The following is a 24,316-nucleotide window of genomic DNA, read 5'->3' as shown; positions in this document are numbered from 1 at the left end:
TTTATTTATTTATTTATTTATTTATTTATTTATTTATTTATACGTTAGTCTGCAGGACTGTACTACTAGTCATTCTCAATATCTATCTGTTTGTGTGGCGTTCATTTTACACCCTACCAGTTTTACGACACTTTTAGCCGAGATACGGCAGTGCGTGTAGAGTGCCGGAAAGCGGTGTGTTTTGGACAGGAGGAGGAGGTCATTGGAAAGTGAGGAGTGGCACCGGAGCGGTTGTTAGAGGCTTTTCCCCATGCACGTGTAAAATAATTATTTTAATCATAGCTCTATATAGTTATTCAACGGCTCCGACATGCTTCGTCTAATTCTGCGGCTCAGGCCTTCCGCCGGGCTCTCTCGTCCCCGTGCCCTCCCGACTGGGCCTGGCACCTGTGCCGTCAGCTCCCGTTGCGTATCTGGAACCAGCTATGCAAGGCGGCTACACCGCGTAGCCGGTTCCCGGACTGTCTGCTCGACTGTTGGCTTCAGTCACAGGGGAGCACTGCTGCGATGTCCCCAGCTTACCGTGAGCCGTCGGGGCGAGCGTTTCTACAGTCTGCCGCCGCACCAGAAGGTACTGTCACCGGGTTTCCGGTTGCTACAATGCCCACTTCACTTAGCATGACCTCCGTTATTGGCACAGACATGACAAAACTTACAATGCAGTTTTATTACATTACATTAATAAACTTCAAATATGTGTATGTGCCACTGCAGAGATTTGATTTCAGCTTCCTTTAATTTCCGACTTTAAAGTGGATTTAAACTGTCATTTAAGGAGTAGCTGCTAATAGCTACTTTGATATGCTTTTATTATATCCCCCCCCCCCCCAATCTTTACTGAACCAAGGCATATTATTGTATTAAATGATAATCAAAATAGAATTAAAAAAATTTAGTGCTTTCAATAATGTGCTGCTGTCATTTTTTAAACAGGTGGAGCTGCCTGCACTATCACCCACCATGCAGACTGGTACCATTGCTCGTTGGGAAAAGAAGGAAGGAGACAAAATCGGCGAGGGAGACCTCATAGCAGAGGTTTGCTGATTGTGTGATGCGCTTGTATGAATGTGCAGAAAGATCACGTTGTCTCTTTGTAGGTGGAGACGGACAAGGCCACAGTTGGATTTGAGATGCTGGAAGAGTGCTATCTTGCCAAAATTCTTGTTCCTGAAGGGACCAGAGATGTCGAGATCGGATCTGTAATTTGTATCACCGTTGATAGGTAAAAAGAACGTCAATGCCTGATGATTGTGAAAGGTGATGAGAACAAAAACAAAAAAGTCAACTTTATATTGTCCACCTTGCAGTCCAGACCTCATCCCAGCATTTAAAGACGTTACATTGGACTCCATCACTTCTGCTTCTTCATCAGCGGCTGCAGCTCCTCCTCCTCCAGCTCCAGCTGCAAGTGCACCACCTGCTGCTCCAGGCAGCTCCTACCCGACACACTTAAAGGTATTTAAACAAATGACGGTATTATGGTTCAAATAAATGGCACTCCAAAAAACATTGGGTGTCTTGCAGATTACCCTTCCCGCGCTCTCCCCTACCATGACGATGGGCACGGTACAGCGCTGGGAGAAGAAGGTTGGCGAGAAGCTCAGCGAGGGAGATCTGTTGGCTGAGATAGAGACGGACAAGGCAACCATCGGTAAACTCCCCCCCCGTCCTGCACTTGTCGTTTCGATCCAACTCATTGCGTCTTTTTAGGTTTCGAGGTGCAGGAGGAGGGATATTTGGCCAAAATAATGGTGTCGGAGGGGACGCGCGACGTCCCGTTGGGAACGCCTCTGTGCATCATCGTCGAGAAGGAGAGCGACATCGCTGCCTTCAAGGATTATGTCGAAACAGGCATTGCAGAGATTTCGACACCTCCTCCTGCTCCAGTAAGACACTCTCACGCAGCGACGAAATATTGCTTTGTCATTTTGTTTGTCAATATCAAAGACATCACAGATATTTGCGACAAAAGCAAATTAAAAGCAAGAAGTGTTTGCAATCCATTTTTGACGCCATCTTCACTTCATGTTATGTAACATCTGACACTCGGAAGTCAAGTAGATAACAATTTTTTCACGCAGGCAGCCGCTCCTGTCGCTGCACCGCCAACTCAGGCCCCCGCACCTGCCGCAGCGCCTTCCTTGACCCCCGAAGCCTCAGCACCCAGGAAGGGGCGCGTGTTCGCCAGCCCGCTCGCAAAGAAACTCGCTGCAGAGAAAGGCTTTGACCTGGCACAGATCACCGGTAAGTTGACAATCATTACAAAACACTGGTCTTCACAAAAATAGGATGATGATATTTACGCTTCTTCCTTAGGTTCTGGTCCTGATGGACGCATTACCAGGAAAGACATTGACAATTTTGTTCCCGCAAAGGTTGCACCAGTCAGTGACACTTCAATGACTTTATTTCTTAAAAGTCTTATGCAGCACTTAATACTTTATAATATATGAGGCTGCCATAGACTTTTTTCATAAGGAATTCAAAGTGTTCCCTTTTTGACAGGCTGTTCCAGCTCCGACTCCCGCTGCTCCGGCACCTGCTGCCGTTCCTGCTGCACCAGCCGGAACTTTCACAGACATCCCTATCAGTAATGTCCGAAAGGTGAGAGCTAACACGTCTAACTTGGTGGTAACACTTCCACAAATTGGGATTGGCTTTGTTTGAATTTCTTTTTTTTTTTTGGCTCCTCTTCAGGTCATCGCACAGAGGTTGATGCAGTCAAAGCAAACCATCCCTCACTATTACCTTTCTGTGGATGTCAACATGGACCAAGTTCTGGAGCTTAGGAAAGAACTCAATGAGGTACTGTTTTTTTTTTTGTGTGTGTCTACTTTTGGCTGGAACAGAATTAATGATCTCCTGTGCTGTCCAGGAAGTGAAAGCCAGAAGTATCAAGCTAAGTGTGAACGACTTCATCATCAAAGCCAGTGCACTGGCCTGCCTCAAGGTGCCCGAGTGCAACTCCTCCTGGATGGACACTGTCATTCGTCAGTGAGTAGCTTCAACGCCGCTCACATGAAACATCATAAGCGTGGAAGAAATTCCATCAAGTTAAATCAAATTCATTCTTCAGTTAAGGGTGTCATATGTGTTTGTTTTAGGAACCACGTGGTGGACGTGAGTGTGGCGGTGAGCACAGCCAACGGTCTCATCACGCCCATCGTGTTCAACGCGCACACCAAAGGACTCGCCGCCATCAGTGGCGACGTGTCGGCCCTCGCCGCCAAAGCGCGGGATGGCAAACTGCAGCCACACGAGTTCCAGGTACCATTCTACTCGTGGTAACGGTGCAAGAAGAAACTTGACATTCAACTTTTTTTTTTTTTTTCACCCCACCAGGGAGGCACGTTCACCATCTCTAATTTGGGGATGTTCGGCGTCAAGAACTTCTCAGCGATCATCAACCCACCACAGTCTTGCATCCTCGCTGTGGGAGGCTCTGAAAAGCGCCTTTTGCCCGCTGACAATGAAAAAGGGTACAAGTCAAGTTGAATTTGTGTGTGTGTGTGTGTGTGTGTGTGTGTGTGTGTGTGTGTGTGTGTGTGTGTGTGTGTGTGTGTGTGTGTGTGTGTACGTGTGTGTGGGGGGGGGGGACAACAACAGATTTCAAAACTGTATTAAACAATCACTGTTTTTCTTTTCAGTTTTGACGTGGCCAGCATGATGTCTGTGACGCTGAGCTGTGACCACCGAGTGGTGGATGGCGCGGTGGGCGCGCAGTGGCTCGCCGAGTTCCGCAAGTTCCTGGAGAAGCCCGTCACCATGCTCTTGTGAGTAGACTGCAGCGAATCGACGCCACCGATAGCGCACACGAGCCTCCTTGCTAAAGCGATCCCTTCGGTGGCCAAAACACTCTGAATCCTCCTGCGATCGGCAAGGATGCCACCAGGTCACTTCCCATTACCCTGACGAAGTCCGGGGCAGAACTCACTCCGCTTCCATCTCTAGTCCCTCTGTATTTATTAAAAATGTCTATATCACAAGAGAAACCTAGTTGTAATTCATCCTAGAATACATGGAGTCTGGCCACGAAACACACGTGCAAAGGGAAATGTTACACTCTCAACAATCAGATTTACTTTTCATGATTTGTGTGGAGTATGCAGAAAGTATATGTCTGCTTTGTTCGCAGGCTAAAGGATTGAAAGTACTTAGTGCTACAGTATGTACATTCCGCAGAAATGTATGATATACAGTGCATCAGAATACAGTACAGCCCCTGACAAATGTATTTTCAGTCCATGTCTCTTTTGGTCATTGAATATTATGTTTGGAAGCAGGTATTAAAACTGTAAAGAAACAACTGGATATTGGATTGTTTTGTTTGAAGACACTAAAATTGATTTTTTCTTGCTTATCTATCTATACATCTATATGTACATCTGTCTATCAACACCGCCATTTTCAGGCGTACCTAATAACAGGCCACTTTATTAGGAAAATATCATAGTCAAAAGTCACAGGTTTCATGCTCTAGTCCTTGGGGCCGCGTTCCAACATGTTTTCCAAGTGACCCTCGTTAAGGGCACCTGCGTGAAAACTTTTAGCTCTTTTCACGTTCTGCAGTGGCTAAAAGTTTTCACGCAGGTGCGCTTAACGAGGGAACCACACGGTCACTCCATTAGGTACACCGCCATTTTCAGGTGTACCTAATAACAGGCCACTTTATTAGGGAAATATCATGGTCAAAGGTCACAAGTGTCAAGCTCTAGTCCTCGGGGCCGCGTTCCAACATGTTTTCCAAGTGACCCTCGTTAAGTGCACCTGCGTGAAAACTTTTAGCTCCTGCAGCACGTGAAAGTGGCTAAAACTTTTCACGCAGGTGTGTCTAACGAGGGTAACTTGGAAAACATATTGGAACGCGGCCCCCTGAAGACTGGAGGTCAACACCCCTGGTTTAACTGTAAGTGAATGGCTGAATGGTTTATGACTTGGATTGATTTGTGCAACATTTTCAAACTTTTCTTGAAAGCTTCATGGTTTGTGATAATACAAAGAAATCTTTGACCATATTGCATCAGACAATGGTTGAGGGGATAATTACGTATTTTATTCATATTTTTATTATGTACATTTGCCTAATCAAGACTTTACTGTATGAACACAATGATATGCTATGAATGCCTAATGAATGTTTTCATGCTACAAGTAACATTTAGCAGTACATTCAACAAAACAGTAAAACTCCAGTGTTTGATAATATCCAGTAGTCGTGTTAATGCTGTGGTTAAGTTAATCTTTAAGCTTTTAACCTCGTTCACAGATAACTTCAATGACGCTCTGCTCCATCGGAGCAGGATCCAGGCAGCGGTGGGCAGAGCTTCCGACTATCTCATCCAACAGGAAATGTACGAGGTTTTCGTCAGACACAAAACGCCACAAGTACATCTGCAGGTAGTGACAGTCGACCTGGATTTGCTGCAGCCCGTAGCGTCCGAAAGTACGCAACCGGACGCACTCCAGGAATGTCTTTAAGCTGATTTTGATGATTCCCGTCATGACTGAGACCTGCAAGGGAGGAAGAAAGAGTCTTTGAGTGACTGACTGTGTGTGTATATTTGCAAGTCAGTACACGATAAAAAAAAAAAAAAACACTTGCCTTATTAAACTCCACTGAGCTGAAGATGTCAATGCGCTCAGAAAACAGCTTGTGTATGTTGCTCAACAGATTGGTGTCCATGGGAGCGCTGCAGAGAATCAAACAAACATTTTTAAAAAAAATTACAAAGGCGTTTTGGCCACGGGTGCATGTACATATGCACTTACAAAAAAAAAAAAAGTAAAAAGTCATAAATATGACATCATCAAAAGGAAATTCAAACCTTGGTGTGTAGCTTGCAGCATAGCGAGTTTGCTGCCTTGAGCTACTGTAGACCGAGAAGGTCCTTTTGCTGGAGTCACTACTGTGCGCTTTCCTCACACCTTCCTCATACAGAAGCCCCACCTAAGACAAAATATTAGCTGTAAGAGGTCTGCATAAACGTTAAATATCCTTTCAAGGCCATATATGTCACCTGCACGTCAATGGAAGTGGTGTCCTCAACAACTCTCTTCATCACCGCACGCACATTTCGGGGTTCGATCGTGTTGACCCAGTCTCGTGTTTCAACACTCTTTCGAAGCATCTGGGAAATAATTAAGCCTTGGACCTGCAAATATGAAACTGGATGCATGAAGTCATCCGATTCCCCAAGTAGCACGAGGAACTACCTTAACGTAATGGTTGAGTAGTTTCTGTGCTGCCTCCCTGGCTTCCGCACATAGAGCAGTGACTGCCGTTACCGGACTGTGGTGCTGAAAATATACACGAAGGCTCAATTAAAAAAAAAAAATCAACAGAATCTAGTTTAGCTTGACAAGCTACTACCTGCGCCAGGAACTGTTCATCAGTAAGAGTGAGGATGTAAGAGATCGTGGAGGTTTCATAGTCTAAGCAGAGTCGGGAAAGAAGCAACAGCAGGGCTGGCGGGGTGGAGCCTCCTTTATCTCCTGCGCTCTCGCAAAACTGACGAGAAGACTGACATACGAACTTGATGAAACTCACAACCAGGCTCTCGCGGACAGCCTGGTAGCAAAATTCCCCCTGCAAGAAGATATAAAAGCATTAGAAACAAACACCATCAGAATGTTCTTCAACTAGTATGAGGCACTTTTTGACCTTAAAGTATGGCTTGTTGGAGAACGTGATGTCCTTGGCTGTGAACAGATGCACAGACGCCAACACAGACTTGATCTGATTTAAGATGGAAGCTGACAGGGAGGACAGCAGGTCCGGGAGGCTGGTTGCGCCATCTCTGCCGGAAGCCGGGCCGCCGAGATGAGAGCCGGCTCCTGGAGCGGCCAGCGAGAGGCGAGGCGTCGCCAGGGCCTGCCTCACGTCTGTCAAGCTGTCCATGTAGAAGTTCTGGAGAGCGGCCAGGTACTGCTTGACTCGCTCGGTCGCTGCGCGGATCACAATCTCGGTGCCTTGGTTGGGCACCGAGGAGCCCGGCAGCAGCTTGGACACAGCTTGGAGTCTGCGATGGAATCGGTCAAGGGCACGGACCAAGAGGGAGTTATCGGCCACCCCCTTTTCCTCTTGGATCCTTCGCTCCACAAGCGAGAAATAGCGAGTGGCCAGCTCATCCACGAAAGCGTGCAGCTTACTGTTTGCCATCTGAGGAATATTCTTGGATGCTAGCTCGCCCGTCTGAGCGTGGTTGATGAAAAGTTCTTGATATGATGTAATGACCAAACACAAGCTGCTGACAAACTCATTGCAGCCTCTGTCGATGAACTCCAGGATGTCGGTGTTGGAGGAGGGAGAATGAAGAGCACTTGTTTTGGGCGACCCAGCAGTGGTGCCAGGTGAAGGCTTGCGTGCCAAAACATTTTTTACCGCTGATGCAGGCGGGCTCGGCTTAATCTCAGCTTCCAGGCCCTGCAGGTCCAACTCCAGGCGAGAACCGGCGTGGCTCAGGAACTTTTCACACAGCTCTTCTGCTGGCTCATCCAACTGCAACAGGAGCTCCACGCACTCTGATAAGTCTTTAGCACTCGAGCCACCGTCCCTGTGAGCAAAACAACATATGCTGCTTTTTTCTTCTGCCTGGATTCTGTAGTGTTATCTGCCACATCAGCATCAACCAAACTGACCTGAACTTCTGCCGAAGCTCCTGCGCCAACTTGTCCATGATGGCATGACAGTCATCCTGAATGCCCTTGAAGGAAGGCATGTGGCTGTATTGCTGCAGCACACAACGAGCACGCCGGTGGGAGCTCACTGCTTGAGCGTAAGCTTGCAGCTCCAAACATTTGTTCAACCTGGCGGGCAGTTCAAATAGAAACTGCAATTTTCTTAACAAAGTGTGGACCCCTAAGGAAGGCATAAACAAAACAACATGAAGCAACTCAAGAAAACAGTAGAGATGGGAAAATGAAGGTTCAAATTTGTAAACCAACAGTGCCATCTAGAGGCCATCTGAAGGAAATTTGAAGCTAAATTCTCCTTTCCCATGACTACAAAACAAGATTAGGTCACCTGAGAGTTTTGTAATCTGAGCATGCTGGTCTTCAAGGGTACCACTGATGCGAGCACTAAAATCTGTGATCGCCGCCATGTTTGCAGACAGACAGTCCATTTCGTCCTCCATCTTTTTGAAATCATTCTTCATCTTCCTGATGGTGTCTTGAGAAAGATAGGCGAGAAGATATTTTTGAACTGGATAAAGAACTTGAGGATGAAAGTGAATTCTCTCACCTGTAGCTGATATGAATTTATTGTAGTTTTCATATACTAGCGTCTGCATGTCACTATCCAAAGAACGGATCTGCTTGACCATGCAGGTCTCATGGTCCATCAACTCGGACAGAGAGCATTCTCTTCGAAGCTGAAATGGAACACATGATGGTTAGTTACACTAAAAAAACAGAACTTCTTAATGAGGTCAGTGTTCTTCTCACCTTGTTTAGGTAGTGCTCTGGGTCAAAGTGCAGCCCGTTAATGTCACAGGGATCCAGGGACTGTGGCTTCTCATCCGCCTTTCCTTCTTCATTGAGCCCGTAGTAGAGCTTCAACATACCGTGGACCCTACGCTTCCTCCCTGGGTCTTCGGAGGCCGAGGCGTCCGCTTCCATTGCGATAAGTGGCTGACTCATTGACAAGCAATAATAATGACTACTAGTCAGAAGGAGAGCGTCCGAATAGCAAGAATTAAAAGCGAGGTGCAAAACAGCTGTAAATTCGATTTAGATACACATAAACCGTCTGTATCATTACATTGAACCCAACGACATGGCACTTCCGCTTGCGTAGCTTAGAAGGCGTGGCCACTGTGTTGCCAAAGAGTATTTGCTAGGAAGAGATGATAATCACCACGCAGTTTCAGTGGTGATACATCCAGGGTCAGTGAGTCTAGGTTTTCTCTAACACGCTATGTGATAAAGTACAAACTCAACACTTATAAATGATATACTTTGATCTAAGGAAGCAAGATTTTCTATTTATCAGATAAAATAAAAAAGTGATATTAAGGAAAAAGGCCTTAAGATAATGGGACTCATTGGGCTTTCATTAAACAATTAAATCAGTTCATTCCTTCTCTGAAATCATTTTACAGTGTAATGTATTGGAGACAGTGGATAGAAATTTTATTAAAAAGGCTTTTATAAAACCTGGGTGACTCTGTTCTGACTGTTATTATTATTATTATTATTATTATTATTATTATTATTATTATTATTATTATTATTATTATTGAACACTCACTGCACACTTTTTTTCGCTGACCTACTTTCCGTCGTTCCGTGGTGTGCAACGGAATCATTAAGATAAATTAAAAAAAAAATGTATATTTATTTTATTGTTTATTTTATTTTAATTGTGCGTCTTTTCACTTTGACCTGGTCTACTTCAAGAACTATATCAGCTTACTTTATGTCTGCATAATTATAGCTGCAGTGACGTATAATCATGTGACGCAATGACGTCACTGCCACCCGGAAATACTCTCGACTCTATTTTGGAGTCGTCATTTCTGAACCAGTTTTGTAGCCGTTTGATTCATTAAATTAGGACGCAGTTTATTACTTTTATTTTCGGTTATGTTGTAAACTGTTTGTTTATATCTACTTTTACACACGAGCGTTTCTATTTTTTTTAGAGGGTGACCATATAGTATTCCAGTATTTGAACGAAGCTGTCACGCCCAGTAGAGAACCGTTCAGAATGTCCGATTCGTTCGCCATTCTTAAACTCCGGAAAGCTAGTTAGCGAGGCAGTAATCAATGATAAATAAAACCAAATTGTAGACAAACGTGTCTAATGAATTAACTTCTTGACCAAAGACGACAGAGCAGTGGAGCAACACTCAAATTCACAGGTAGGTCGATCACTACCGAAATGTTAATTGTTCTATAATAGTTTGGATGGTATGCTAACTCAAAAGTAAGTCATCATGAACGCTAATAGTTTGGGATTTAAAAATAAATCTATGGTCTGACAGTTGAATAAATACATGAAAAGACTGTTTTGTGGTACATTGGCACCATGTTTCCAATTTCGTGAATCTGAATACCTCATCTTTGAACAATTGCGTAACCTTGTTTTCGGTTCCCATTGTTTATCTAGCTAGTTCTTGTTGCCGGACTTGCTAATACTTAGCACAAGTTTGGGTTGCTGGGAGCGTTATAGCGATGAACTAAGTCCTGTGGAATCCCTTGTTGATGGGCAGACGAAGAGTGACACATTGAGAATAAACGATATTACCCCGTCAACAAGTTATCTTTACTCAACTGGGGTTGGGGTCGTTTTGGTTATTTTTAATTAGCATTGGAGGGAGACACTTTTTTTTTTTCCTGAAACGGGATCAAAAACTTTGAAAACCATGCTCATATGAATATAACTCAAGACATCTCTTTGTTTTTCAGATTTGAAATGGAAGGAGATGTGTGTAGCTTCCCCCCAAACTCTTCAGATGACAACTCGCAAAGAGGAAGTGTTGCTTCTTCTGCCACACTGTCCCACTGTATGAGTCATCATGTGACATATTCATCAGAGAATGTTTTTGTGGATCTTTTGTTTATACTTTAACTGTGTTTTCCCTCCCAGCTCAAGAAGTGCTCATATACTTGTTCGGTGACAGCGCGGTACATTTATCAATAGAAGGGCTTGGCAGTGCCACTGTGCAGGAGTTGGGCCGAACTGTTCGAGAGGCTCTTCATGTTCCTGAGTCTGCGCAGGATGCCTTTGCCTTCTGGCTGTCTTCTCCACTACTTGGTAAAAAAACAACAATATAAATTTGATTATTGACTTCAGATGCATCAGATGTTTTTCTCAACAGAGCTGCAGTTAAAAGCAAGGCACCAACCTTACAAGGTGTGTCGCCAATGGCAAGACTTGCTGTATCGCTTTACGGAAGCCTCGGAGGAAGACATTTCACAAGGTGAATGTTTCGATCACAACCTTTTTTGTTGTTTTTATTTGAATTTTAAAATTATTTAGATTTAGTCAAACTTGTTTCTGAATAAAAGTGCTTGACAGAACAGCTATGGACACAGTCTTTAAAAGTGGAATGCATTTCTGAATATCCGCAGCATGCACTCAAAGGGTTACTCTCTTTTGTTTTCCTCAGATGAGCCCTGCCTCCAATACCGTCGGAACGTGTTTTATCCCAAATCTAAAGAGCTGCAGGTACTTTATCCTGGGGAAAAGCATGAATAATTTATTTAAAGCACTGAGTACAGGTCCACAAATTTTTTGCTTTACCGTTGCTGAGTTTGATGTTGCCTCAATCATAATGATTTTCAGATAGAAGATGAGGGAGTGCTACGACTTTTATATGAAGAGGCCAAGAGCAATATCATCACTGGACGATACCCCTGCGATCCTGAACACTGGGCCTCTCTTGGAGGCTTGTCTCTTGCTCTTAACGAAGGGACAGGCTTGGACAGGCAAAAATTGACCACTACTATACGGTAAGTAAAAAAAAAAAAAAATTCAGATCAATGACAGTTATGCAGTCCAATACAGTGTTCTGTTGTCATTGATGCTGAGTTGGTGCACCCACAGGGAGAAGAAGCTGTCTTCTTTCCTACCGGCACACGTAGCCACGGGGGGTGGAGGTTTATTCTCCACATTGAGAGGCAAGTCGAGCCGTCAGGCAGGTTTGGAGCAGAATCTCTTGGAGGAGTACAGAAAGATCAATATATCTGGAGAATCTCAGCAGGACTCAGAGCTTCTACAGCTGTACCTCAGAACATGTCACAGTCTTCCCTATTATGGGTAAGAGATCTTCTCATTACTAAAAAAATCAATCAAATAAATTGCGGCCAACATTATGACTTGTTCAAACAGGTGTGCTTTTTTTGACGGGGAGATCGACAAACCCGCCCAAGGGATTCTTCAGAGGGTGAAACGCAAAGCTGTCAATGTTGGTATCTCGCTGGAGGGAGTTTACGTGATGGACGTCAAGGAGAAGGTGGCTGCTCTTTGTGAAATGCTTAAAAGGCAGTCGAACTGTCGAATATTTTCAGAATCAATTATTCTCACAATTAATAACTTCTTGAACGTATTTTGCTGCAGCATGTGCTTCTGGGCCTGCGGTTCAATGAACTTTCCTGGGACCACAGCTACCCTGAGGGGGAAGGCGATTCGCACATCCTCTGGCTGGAGTTTGATGGCGACGAAGATGGCACTCCCGTCAACAAATTGCTGAAGATTTACTCCAAACAAGTGAGTATATTGTCTTCTTGAATTGTGTCAGTTAAGCTCCAGATTAACTATATGTTACGCGTCTCTGTTGGTCAGGCAGAGCTCATGAGTGGCTTCATTGAGTTTTGCGTGGAGCTCAGGTCAGTGTCTGAAGGAGGGGCCGCAACAGAAACAGATGGCGATGCAAGTCTATCACAACAAGCTTCTGGAAAAGATGACAGCAAGCATGAACGCGGGGGACGGCGTGGAATGTTGCGCCGGCAAAGTAGCGTCGTATGCAGCCGGGTCCATTCGCTTAATACCATAAACTACGTCGACAATGGTGAGTTTTCCCTCTACGTTGATTACAAAGCAAAGGACGGTTAACATTAAATCCAATTTTTGACCAAACTTTTTTCTTTTTTAGGAAAAGAAATCAAATGCTTAAAGCCAAGAAGAGCTGCATCGTTTTTCACACGCCAGACATCTGGAGCCACATACTCCTCTGTGCAAGTGACAGAGAGCCTGGAGCAGGGTTAAGTCATCACCTCCAGCTCGCCTTTGGGCAAAGACCAAAAAAAAACATTTAAAGGAGACTGGGGATTAACACAAAAACTCCTGAACATATGTCGGACCAAGTGAGGGATCTTATTTTGACCATATTTATCCTCTGACATTGTGTATATTTTGCAGGTATGTTAATGTGAACACCAAGTGATTTTGTTAGTTGATATGCCTCAAAGGGTCACAAAGTGTAGTTGGCATCAAATGCAAATAGCATGAGAAAATGGCTGCTACTGATAACTGTCGCAAAAACCTTTGGGCAAAATCCAAAACAGCTGACTTACCTCTTTTTCCTTTGCAATCCTTGATAGCCTGAGTGAATCATTACCACATCTTGGCCTATTATATGACTTCAAGTCTATATAGTATGCTTGGAGATGTCAGTGCCTTGTACGTTTGAAATGGCACCTTCAGGTTTTTTTTGTGTCTACAGTAGGCGATTAGTGTTTGCTGACACCAAGGGGTGGAATAAAAGAATAGGTGACATATCTTAAGATTCTAATTATGCAATTGGGAAAAGGCAATTTCACGAAACATATCGAAATAACAGCTGATCACATGTACTTTCATTGCAAAACAAAATGCTGCAACAAGCCAATGGGAATGTTTCTTCATATGTATGTTGAACATGCTACTAGAAACAGAGCAGAGGCATCTTGCTAAACATCTCGCAACTTGAACACATCTCATGCTTTACGCCATTCTAACATCAGTTTCCTTCCTTAACTCCCCATGCAATCAACTCAATATTTGTACATTCATGTTATGTATCCAACTTTTCAGAGTCAAAAATGTTATTGCTAACATACTATGCATGTCACATTGTAGAATAGGCATTCCAATTCATGTGATCATTTACTATAAGGCTGCACTGTTAATACATTTGGTGATTTTTTTTTGTACTGTATATTATATGTATGTATTTTTATGTTCATGGGTTTATACAAGAGACTGAGGTCACGTTTCCTCTTCAACACTCACTTTCAAGTGCCTTTTGTGTTTGTGTTCTGTTTTTGTCCAGGTGACTTTAATGGGCTGAAGCAGTCAGTGGAATTTGGCTATTGTTTGACCAGTGAACTGTGTACTTTCTCGCCGCATTTAGCAATGCAAATCAACTTCTTGGTGCTTGTGGAGTTTGAAGTAAAGATTGCTTGGTTCTGTTGCAAACGTGCTGCTCTGTGTGATCAAGCTCAAGATAATGTCCAACATGAGAAGGGAAGTTCAAACACTTAAGGCAGGGGTGTCCAAGTCCAGTCCTCGAGGGCCGCATTCCTCCATGTTTTCCAAGTTTCCCTCATTAAACACACCTGATTCAATGATCAGGCTCCTGCAGAACGTGAGGATGAACTGATCATTTGAATCAGGTATGTTTAACGAGGGAAACTTGGGAAAACATGTAGGAATGCGGCCCTCGAGGACTGGACTTGGACACCCCTGCCTTACACTGAATGCCAAAAGTCCCAATGATGGTGAGCAGCAGGGGGGGGCCCCATTTCAACCCCTTACACTGAGTGCCAAGCAGGGAAGAAATGGGTACCATTGTTATAGTCACTGGTATGACTCGGCTGTGGGTTTGAACCCACAACCTCCCAAACTCAGGGCGGACACTCTCCTCTTAGGCCACTGAGCTGGTAAACAATTGTATCGTAGTATAACACTTGTAGTCGTTTTTAAATAACGTGTATATATACGCCTAAATATTGTTATCCAATATATCTACTGCAATTTCACATTAGATTGCTGGTTTGAAATTTGCTTTTAATATTATTATTTTTAAGAAATATTTATGTTAAAACTTGTCTGGCGTCTTATTCCTTGTTTTTATATTCGCCAATTAAAACATAAAAATCAGACATTTGGTTAACTGCTTTATATGACAGTATGTGTAGGTACACTACACGAGGTTAAAAAAAAAGAGAATAAATAAATAAAGGGTTAATTGCACAACAAAAGCGTTTTATCGCACCGGGGATCGAACCAAGCGCTTGCCGAGCTAGAGCCCGAGTCACTAACCAGTCGGCTGTTTCGACCGGCCATCTACGATAGTTTGCACTGTTTTGTACTAGTGATGTACATTCCAGTTGTCAAGTGAACTGAATCTTTAGAATCGGTTCACTCAAAATATTTGTTCAAAAGAATCGTTCACCAAATCGTTTGCTACACTTTCTTATTTATTTTATGTAGTGTACCAAAATATCCCATAATTATCTGCCTAAATAATTGTGACTAATTTAAAACTATTGTACTTGTTAATACCTACAAAATAACATATTCTAACCGGAGATTGCATTGACCTAATTTTCACATGGTCCTTGTTTACATTTTGCATTTGACACTGACAGCTGTCAAGTGCCATGTTAGGGCTCTTCTTGTGTAAGTTTTATTTGTTATGGGTTTTCTTTTGTAAGTTTAACTTTGGGTACTTCGAAAGTGTCATTTTAAATTGTACTTTGCTAGGTGTTTGTGTACACAACGTGTTGTGATGACATCTGCTGTGGAGTCTTCACTGAGCTAGTCGCTTGTGAGCTGCTCCATAAAACCATACATGTTCCATGCACTGAGAGCAAGGCTTCCATAGGGTAGTGGTTAGTACTCTGTGCTTTCACCCCAGCGACCCAGGTTCGAATCTCATTGGGACCTAAAACATTTTATCATACAAAATTTGCAACACAGTTGCTCATGTAACCATAAAACCATACTTGTTCCATGCACTGAGAGCGAGGCTTCCATAGGGTAGCGGTTAATGTTCTGGGCTTTCACCCCAGCGACCCAGGTTCGAATCTCAGTGGGACCCAAAACATTTTATCATAGAAAATTTGCAACACAGTTGCTCATGTAACCATAAAACCATACTTGTTCCATGCACTGAGAGCAAGGCATCCATAGGGTAGTGGTTAGTGTTCTGGGCTTTCACCCCAGCGACCCAGGTTAGAGCTAGGGTTAGGGTTAGAGCTAGGGTTGGGGTTGGGGTTAGGGTTAGAGCTGGGGTTAGGGTTAGGGTTAGAGCTGGGGTTAGGGTTAGAGCTAGGGTTGGGGTTAGGGTTAGAGCTGGGGTTTGAGCTAGAGTTAGGGTTAGGGTAAGAGCTAGGGTTAGGGTTAGAGCTAGGGTTGGGGTTAGGGTTAGAGTTAGAGCTGGGGTTAGGGCTAGGGTTAGGGCTAGGGTTAGAGTTAGGGTTGGGGTTAGAGCTAGGGTTAGGGTTAGAGCTAGGGTTGGGGTTAGAGCTAGGGTTAGGGTTAGAGCTAGGGTTGGGGTTAGGGTTAGAGCTAGGGTTGGGGTTAGGGTTAGAGCTGGGGTTAGGGCTAGAGTTAGGGTTAGAGCTAGGGTTGGGGTTAGGGTTAGGGTTAGAGCTACGGTTAGAGCTAGGGTCAGAGCTAGGGTTAGGGTTAGGGTTAGAGCTAGGGTTGGGGTTAGGGTTAGAGTTAGAGCTGGGGTTAGGGCTAGGGTTAGGGCTAGGGTCAGAGCTAGAGTTAGGGTTAGGGTTAGAGCTAGGGTTAGAGCTAGGGTTGGGGTTAGGGTTAGAGCTGGGGTTAGGGTTAGAGCTAGGGTTGGGGTTAGGGTTAGAGCTAGGGTTGGGGTTAGGGTTAGAGCTGGGGTTAGGGCTAGAGTTAGGGTTAGGGTAAGAGCTAGGGTTAGGGTTAGAGCTAGGGTTGGGGTTAGGGTTAGAGTTAGAGCTGGGGTTAGGGCTAGGGTTAGGGCTAGGGTTAGAGTTAGGGTTGGGGTTAGAGCTAGGGTTAGGGTTAGAGCTAGGGTTGGGGTTAGAGCTAGGGTTAGGGTTAGAGCTAGGGTTGGGGTTAGGGTTAGGGTTAGAGCTGGGGTTAGGGTTAGGGTTAGAGCTGGGGTTAGGGTTAGAGCTAGGGTTGGGGTTAGGGTTAGAGCTGGGGTTTGAGCTAGAGTTAGGGTTAGGGTAAGAGCTAGGGTTAGGGTTAGAGCTAGGGTTGGGGTTAGGGTTAGAGTTAGAGCTGGGGTTAGGGCTAGGGTTAGGGCTAGGGTTAGAGTTAGGGTTGGGGTTAGAGCTAGGGTTAGGGTTAGAGCTAGGGTTGGGGTTAGAGCTAGGGTTAGGGTTAGAGCTAGGGTTGGGGTTAGGGTTAGAGCTAGGGTTGGGGTTAGGGTTAGAGCTGGGGTTAGGGCTAGAGTTAGGGTTAGAGCTAGGGTTGGGGTTAGGGTTAGGGTTAGGGTTAGAGCTACGGTTAGAGCTAGGGTCAGAGCTAGGGTTAGGGTTAGGGTTAGAGCTAGGGTTGGGGTTAGGGTTAGAGTTAGAGCTGGGGTTAGGGCTAGGGTTAGGGCTAGGGTCAGAGCTAGAGTTAGGGTTAGGGTTAGAGCTAGGGTTAGAGCTAGGGTTGGGGTTAGGGTTAGAGCTGGGGTTAGGGTTAGAGCTAGGGTTGGGGTTAGGGTTAGAGCTAGGGTTGGGGTTAGGGTTAGAGCTGGGGTTAGGGCTAGAGTTAGGGTTAGGGTAAGAGTTAGGGTTAGGGTTATAGGTAGGGTTAGGGTTAGAGCTAGGGTTGGGGTTAGGGTTTGAGATGGGGTTAGGGTTAGAGCTGGGGTTAGGGTTAGAGCAAGGGTTGGGGTTAGGGTTAGAGCTGGGGTTAGGGCTAGAGTTAGGGTTAGGGTAAGAGCTAGGGTTAGGGTTAGAGCTAGGGTTGGGGTTAGGGTTAGAGTTAGAGCTGGGGTTAGGGCTAGGGTTAGGGCTAGGGTCAGAGCTAGAGTTAGGGTTAGAGTTAGGGTTAGAGCTAGGGTTGGGGTTAGAGCTAGGGTTAGGGTTAGAGCTAGGGTTAGGGTTAGAGCTAGGGTTGGGGTTAGGGTTAGAGCTGGGGTTAGGGCTAGAGTTAGGGTTAGGGTTAGAGCTAGGGTTGGGGTTAGGGTTAGAGCTAGGGTTAGAGCTAGGGTTAGAGCTAGGGTTAGAGCTAGGGTCAGAGCTAGGGTTAGGGTTAAAGCTAGGGTTGGGGTTAGGGTTAGAGTTAGAGCTGGGGTTAGGGCTAGGGTTAGGGCTAGGGTCAGAGCTAGAGTTAGGGTTAGAGTTAGGGTTGGGGTTAGAGCTAGGGTTGGGGTTAGAGCTAGGGTTAGGGTTAGAGCTAGGGTTGGGGTTAGGGTTAGAGCTAGGGTTGGGGTTAGGGTTAGAGCTGGGGTTAGGGCTAGAGTTAGGGTTAGAGCTAGGGTTGGGGTTAGGGTTAGGGTTAGAGCTAGGGTTAGAGCTAGGGTCAGAGCTAGGGTTAGGGTTAGGGTTAGAGCTAGGGTTGGGGTTAGGGTTAGAGTTAGAGCTGGGGTTAGGGCTAGGGTCAGAGCTAGAGTTAGGGTTAGGGTTAGAGCTAGGGTTAGAGCTAGGGTTGGGGTTAGGGTTAGAGCTGGGGTTAGGGTTAGAGCTAGGGTTGGGGTTAGGGTTAGAGCTAGGGTTGGGGTTAGGGTTAGAGCTGGGGTTAGGGCTAGAGTTAGGGTTAGGGTAAGAGTTAGGGTTAGGGTTAGAGGTAGGGTTAGGGTTAGAGCTAGGGTTGGGGTTAGGGTTTGAGATGGGGTTAGGGTTAGAGCTGGGGTTAGGGTTAGAGCTAGGGTTGGGGTTAGGGTTAGAGCTGGGGTTAGGGCTAGAGTTAGGGTTAGGGTAAGAGCTAGGGTTAGGGTTAGAGCTAGGGTTGGGGTTAGGGTTAGAGTTAGAGCTGGGGTTAGGGCTAGGGTTAGGGCTAGGGTCAGAGCTAGAGTTAGGGTTAGAGTTAGGGTTAGAGCTAGGGTTGGGGTTAGAGCTAGGGTTAGGGTTAGAGCTAGGGTTAGAGCTAGGGTTGGGGTTAGGGTTAGGGTTAGAGCTGGGGTTAGGGCTAGAGTTAGGGTTAGGGTTAGAGCTAGGGTTGGGGTTAGGGTTAGAGCTAGGGTTAGAGCTAGGGTTAGAGCTAGGGTTAGAGCTAGGGTCAGAGCTAGGGTTAGGGTTAGAGCTAGGGTTGGGGTTAGGGTTAGAGTTAGAGCTGGGGTTAGGGCTAGGGTTAGGGCTAGGGTCAGGGCTAGAGTTAGGGTTAGAGCTAGGGTTAGGGTTAGAGCTAGGGTTGGGGTTAGGGTTAGAGCTAGGGTTGGGGTTAGAGCTAGGGTTAGGGTTAGAGCTAGGGTTGGGGTTAGGGTTAGAGCTAGGGTTGGGGTTAGGGTTAGAGCTGGGGTTAGGGCTAGAGTTAGGGTTAGAGCTAGGGTTGGGGTTAGGGTTAGGTTTAGAGCTAGGGTTAGAGCTAGGGTCAGAGCTAGGGTTAGGGTTAGGGTTAGAGCTAGGGTTGGGGTTAGGGTTAGAGTTAGAGCTGGGGTTAGGGCTAGGGTTAAGGCTAGGGTCAGAGCTAGAGTTAGGGTTAGGGTTAGAGCTAGGGCTAGGGTTAGAGCTAGGGTTGGGGTTAGGGTTAGAGTTAGAGCTGGGGTTAGGGTTAGGGTTAGAGCTAGGGTTAGAGCTAGGGTCAGAGCTAGAGTTAGGGTTAGAGTTAGAGCTAGGGTTTGGGTTAGAGCTAGGGTTGGGGTTAGAGCTAGGGTTAGGGTTAGAGCTAGGGTTAGGGTTAGAGCTAGGGTTGGGGTTAGGGTTAGAGCTAGGGTCGGGGTTAGGGTTAGAGCTAGGGTTAGGGTTAGAGCTAGGGTTAGGGTTAGAGCTAGGGTTAGGGTTAGAGATAGGGTTAGGGTTAGAGCTAGGGTTGGGGTTAGGGTTAGAGCTAGGGTCGGGGTTAGGGTTAGAGATAGGGTTAGGGTTAGTGCTAGGGTTAGTGCTAGGGCTAGTGCTAGGGTTAGAGCTAGGGTTAGGGCTAGGGTTAGAGCTAGGGTTGGGGCTAGGGTTAGAGCTAGGGTTAGGGTTAGAGCTAGGGTTGGGGTTAGGGTTAGAGGTAGGGTCGGGGTTAGGGTTAGAGATAGGGTTAGTGCTAGGGTTAGTGCTAGGGCTAGTGCTAGGGTTAGAGCTAGGGTTAGAGTTAGAGCTGGGGTTAGGGCTAGGGTTAGGGCTAGGGTCAGAGCTAGAGTTAGGGTTAGAGTTAGGGTTAGGGTTAGAGCTAGGGTTGGGGTTAGGGTTAGAGCTAGGGTTGGGGTTAGAGCTAGGGTTAGGGTTAGAGCTAGGGTTGGGGTTAGGGTTAGAGCTAGGGTTGGGGTTAGGGTTAGAGCTGGGGTTAGGGCTAGAGTTAGGGTTAGGGTTAGAGCTAGGGTTGGGGTTAAGGTTAGAGCTAGGGTTAGAGCTAGGGTCAGAGCTGGGGTTAGGGTTAGAGCTAGGGTTAGGGTTAGAGCTAGGGTTGGGGTTAGGGTTAGAGCTAGGGTTGGGGTTAGGTTTAGAGTTAGAGCTGGGGTTAGGGTTAAGGTTAGAGCTAGGGTTAGAGCTAGGGTCAGAGCTAGAGTTAGGGTTAGAGTTAGAGCTAGGGTTAGAGCTAGGGTTGGGGTTAGAGCTAGGGTTAGGGTTAGAGCTAGGGTTAGGGTTAGAGCTAGGGTTGGGGTTAGGGTTAGAGCTAGGGTCGGGGTTAGGGTTAGAGATAGGGTTAGGGCTAGGGTTAGGGTTAGGGTTAGTGCTAGGGTTAGAGCTAGGGTTAGGGTTAGAGCTAGAGTTAGGGTTAGGGTTAGGGTTAGAGCTAGAGTTAGGGTTAGGGTTAGGGTTAGGGTTAGAGCTAGGGTTAGAGTTAGAGCTAGGGTTGGGGCTAGGGTTAGGGTTCGTTTTTTTAAAAAAAAAATCTACCATGTATGGTAGTTTTTTTTTAAACTACCATTTATGGTAGTTTTTTTTAAAACTACCATGTATGGTAGTTTATTTTTATTTTTATTTTTTTTTTCCAAAAAAACTACCATGTATGGTAGTTTATTTTTATTTTATTTTTTCCCAAAAAACTAACATGTATTGTAGTTTTTTTTTTTAAACTACCATTTATGGTAGTTTTTTTTAAACTACCATGTATGGTAGTTTATTTTTATTTTATTTTTCCCATTGGAAAAAAAAAATAAATAAAAATAAACTACCATACATGGTAGTTTAAAAAAAACTACCATACATGGTAGTTTAAAAAAAAACTACCATACATGGTAGTTTTTTTGGAAAAAAAAATAAATAAAAATAAACTACCATACATGGTAGTTTAAAAAAACTACCATAAATGGTAGTTTAAAAAAAAAACTTTTTGGAAAAAAATAAATAAAAATAAACTACCATACATGGTAGTTTAAAAAAAAACTACCATACATGGTAGTTTTTTGGGAAAAAAAAAATAAAAAAAATAAAAATAAACTACCATACATGGTAGTTTTAAAAAAAAAACTACCATACATGTTAGTTTTTTTTTGAAAAAAAAAAACGAACCCTAACCCTAGCCCCAACCCTAGCTCTAACTCTAACCCTAGCTCTAACCCTAACCCTAACTCTAGCTCTAACCCTAACTCTAGCTCTAACCCTAACCCTAGCTCTAACCCTAGCACTAACCCTAACCCTAACCCTAGCCCTAACCCTAGCTCTAACCCTAACCCTAGCTCTAACCCTAACCCTAACCCTAACCCTAGCCCTAACCCTAGCTCTAACCCTAACCCTAACCCTAGCTCTAACCCTAACCCTAACCCTAGCCCTAACCCTAGCTCTAACCCTAACCCTAGCTCTAACCCTAGCACTAACCCTAACCCTAACCCTAACCCTAGCCCTAACCCTAGCTCTAACCCTAACCCTAACCCTAACCCTAGCCCTAACCCTAGCTCTAACCCTAACCCTAACCCTAACCCTAGCCCTAACCCTAGCTCTAACCCTACCCCTAGGTCTAACCCTAACCCTAGCTCTGACCCTAGCTCTAACCCTAGCCCTAACCCTAGCTCTAACCCTAACCCTAACCCTAGCCCTAACCCTAGCTCTAACCCTAACCCTAACCCTAACCCTAGCTCTAACCCTAACCCTAACCCTAGCCCTAACCCTAGCTCTAACCCTAACCCTAGCTCTAACCCTAGCACTAACCCTAAACCTAACCCTAGCCCTAACCCTAGCTCTAACCCTAACCCTAACCCTAACCCTAGCCCTAACCCTAGCTCTAACCCTAACCCTAACCCTAGCCCTAACCCTAGCTCTAACCCTAACCCTAGCCCTAACCCTAGCTCTAACCCTAGCACTAGCCCTAGCACTAACCCTAGCACTAACCCTAACCCTATCTCTAACCCTAACCCCGACCCTAGCTCTAACCCTAACCCCAACCCTAGCTCTAACCCTAACCCTATCTCTAACCCTAACCCTAGCTCTAACCCCAACCCTAGCTCTAACCCTAACCCTAGCACTAACTCTAACCCTAACTGTAGCTCTGACCCTAGCTCTAACCCTAGCTCTAACCCTAGCCCTAACCCTAACCCCAGCTCTAACTCTAACCCTAACCCCAACCCTAGCTCTAACCCTAACCCCAACCCTAACTCTAACCCTAACCCTAGCTCTAACCCTAGCACTAGCCCTAGCACTAACCCTAGCACTAACCCTAACCCCAACCGTAGCTCTAACCCTAACCCTAACCCTAACCCTAACCCTAGCCCCAACCCTAGCTCTAACTCTAACCCTAGCTCTAACCCTAACCCTAACTCTAGCTCTAACCCTAACTCTAGCTCTAACCCTAACCCTAGCTCTAACCCTAGCACTAACCCTAACCCTAACCCTAGCCCTAACCCTAGCTCTAACCCTAACCCTAGCTCTAACCCTAACCCTAACCCTAGCCCTAACCCTAGCTCTAACCCTAACCCTAGCTCTAACCCTAGCACTAACCCTAACCCTAACCCTAGCCCTAACCCTAGCTCTAACCCTAACCCTAACCCTAACCCTAGCCCTAACCCTAGCTCTAACCCTAACCCTAGCTCTAACCCTAGCACTAACCCTAACCCTAGCCCTAACCCTAGCTCTAACCCTAACCCTAACCCTAACCCTAGCCCTAACCCTAGCTCTAACCCTAACCCTAGCCCTAACCCTAGCTCTAACCCTAACCCTAGCCCTAACCCTAGCTCTAACCCTAACCCTAGGTCTAACCCTAACCCTAGCTCTGACCCTAGCTCTAACCCTAGCCCTAACCCTAGCTCTAACCCTAGCCCTAACCCTAGCTCTAACCCTAGCACTAGCCCTAGCACTAACCCTAGCACTAACCCTATCTCTAACCCTAACCCCGACCCTAGCTCTAACCCTAACCCCAACCCTAGCTCTAACCCTAACCCTATCTCTAACCCTAACCCTAGCTCTAACCCCAACCCTAGCTCTAACCCTAACCCTAGCTCTAACTCTAACCCTAACTGTAGCTCTGACCCTAGCTCTAACCCTAGCTCTAACCCTAACCCTAACCCTAGCCCTAACCCTAACCCCAGCTCTAACTCTAACCCTAACCCCAACCCTAGCTCTAACCCTAACCCCAACCCTAGCTCTAACCCTAACCCTAGCTCTAACCCTAGCACTAGCCCTAGCACTAACCCTAGCACTAACCCTAACCCCAACCGTAGCTCTAACCCTAACCCTAGCTCTAACCCCAACCCTAGCTCTAACCCTAACCCTAGCTCTAACCCCAACCCTAACCCTAGCTCTAACCCCAACCCTAACCCTAGCTCTAACCCTAACCCTAGCTCTGACCCCAGCTCTAACCCTAGCTCTAACCCTAGCTCTAACCCTAGCTCTAACCCTAGCTCTAACCCTAGCTCTAACCCTAACCCCAACCCTAGCTCTAACCCTAACCCTAACTCTTGCCCTAACCCCAGCTCTAACCCTAACCCCAACCCTAGCTCTAACCCTAACCCCAACCCTAGCTCTAACCCTAACCCTAGCTCTAACCCCAACCCTAGCTCTAACCCTAGCCCTAACCCTAGCTCTAACCCTAGCCCTAACCCTAGCTCTAACCCTAACCCCAGCTCTAACCCTAACCCCAACCCTAGCTCTAACCCTAGCTCTAACCCTAACCCTAACTCTAGCTCTGACCCTAGCCCTAACCCTAGCCCTAACCCCAGCTCTAACTCTAACCCTAACCCCAACCCTAGCTCTAACCCTAACCCCAACCCTAGCTCTAACCCTAACCCTAGCTCTAACCCTAACCCTAACTCTAGCGCTGACCCTAGCCCTAACCCTAGCCCTAACCCCAGCTCTAACTCTAACCCTAACCCCAACCCTAGCTCTAACCCTAACCCTAACCCTAGCTCTGACCCTAGCTCTAACCCTAGCTCTAACCCTAGCTCTAACCCTAACCCTAACCCTAACCCCAACCCTAGCTCTAACCCTAACCCTAACTCTAGCCCCAGCTCTAACCCTAACCCCAACCCTAGCTCTAACCCTAACCCCAACCCTAGCTCTAACCCTAACCCTAGCTCTAACCCCAACCCTAGCTCTAACCCTAACTCTAACCCTAACTCTAGCTCTGACCCTAGCCCTAACCCTAGCCCTAACCCCAGCTCTAACTCTAACCCTAACCCCAACCCTAGCTCTTACCCTAACCCTAACCCTAACTCTAGCTCAAACCCCAGCTCTAACCCTAACCCCAACCCTAGCTCTAACCCTAACCCCAGCTCTAACCCTAACCCTAACCCCAGCTCTAACCCTAACCCCAACCCCAACCCTAGCTCTAACCCCAACCCCAACCCTAGCTCTAACCCTAACCCTAGCTCTAACCTGGGTCGCTGGG

At 45.9% G+C, this 24,316-nt stretch overlaps 3 protein-coding genes across 4 annotated transcripts; 2 read left to right on the top strand and 1 right to left on the bottom strand.

Annotated features, from left to right (window-relative positions):
* Nucleotides 1–152: 152 nt before the first annotated feature.
* Nucleotides 153–5,649, top strand: dlat (dihydrolipoamide S-acetyltransferase (E2 component of pyruvate dehydrogenase complex)). Of its 2 annotated transcripts, XM_049743541.1 has the most exons (15): nt 153–571; nt 934–1,035; nt 1,098–1,222; nt 1,308–1,455; nt 1,525–1,651; nt 1,711–1,886; nt 2,082–2,244; nt 2,317–2,384; nt 2,506–2,604; nt 2,698–2,805; nt 2,876–2,994; nt 3,105–3,267; nt 3,343–3,479; nt 3,648–3,773; nt 5,267–5,649. In XM_049743541.1, the coding sequence occupies exons 1-15, from the start codon at nt 311–313 to the stop codon at nt 5,268–5,270; spliced, it is 1,926 nt and encodes a 641-aa protein (XP_049599498.1). In that variant the 5' UTR covers nt 153–310; the 3' UTR covers nt 5,271–5,649. The 2 variants fall into 2 exon arrangements, with proteins under 2 accessions (XP_049599498.1, XP_049599496.1); XM_049743539.2 differs by lacking the exon at nt 5,267–5,649 and having other exon boundaries at nt 3,648–4,311.
* vps51 (VPS51 subunit of GARP complex) lies at nt 5,031–8,810 on the bottom strand. The gene is made up of 11 exons (XM_049743518.2): nt 8,446–8,810; nt 8,243–8,372; nt 8,024–8,170; nt 7,639–7,858; nt 6,662–7,553; nt 6,371–6,586; nt 6,214–6,297; nt 6,018–6,152; nt 5,826–5,947; nt 5,603–5,690; nt 5,031–5,511 (listed from the first exon to the last, which is right to left on the bottom strand). The coding sequence occupies exons 1-11, from the start codon at nt 8,638–8,640 to the stop codon at nt 5,251–5,253; spliced, it is 2,490 nt and encodes an 829-aa protein (XP_049599475.1). The 5' UTR covers nt 8,641–8,810; the 3' UTR covers nt 5,031–5,250.
* A 659-nt stretch (nt 8,811–9,469) lies between these two features.
* On the top strand, nt 9,470–13,903 carry frmd8 (FERM domain containing 8). Its single transcript, XM_049743652.2, has 11 exons — nt 9,470–9,863; nt 10,411–10,508; nt 10,592–10,759; nt 10,824–10,925; nt 11,115–11,173; nt 11,291–11,457; nt 11,552–11,764; nt 11,837–11,960; nt 12,065–12,214; nt 12,290–12,515; nt 12,600–13,903. Exons 2-11 carry the CDS (start codon nt 10,418–10,420, stop codon nt 12,710–12,712), a joined length of 1,413 nt encoding a protein of 470 aa, XP_049599609.1. The 5' UTR covers nt 9,470–9,863; nt 10,411–10,417; the 3' UTR covers nt 12,713–13,903.
* The last annotated feature ends 10,413 nt before the right edge of the window (nt 13,904–24,316 follow it).

The sequence above is a fragment of the Syngnathus scovelli genome, chromosome 15 (assembly GCF_024217435.2).
Source record: "Syngnathus scovelli strain Florida chromosome 15, RoL_Ssco_1.2, whole genome shotgun sequence".
Lineage (NCBI taxonomy): Eukaryota > Metazoa > Chordata > Actinopteri > Syngnathiformes > Syngnathidae > Syngnathus > Syngnathus scovelli.
The sequence above is the reverse complement of the archived record's forward strand: the minus strand, read 5'-3'. Positions and strand labels throughout refer to the sequence as shown.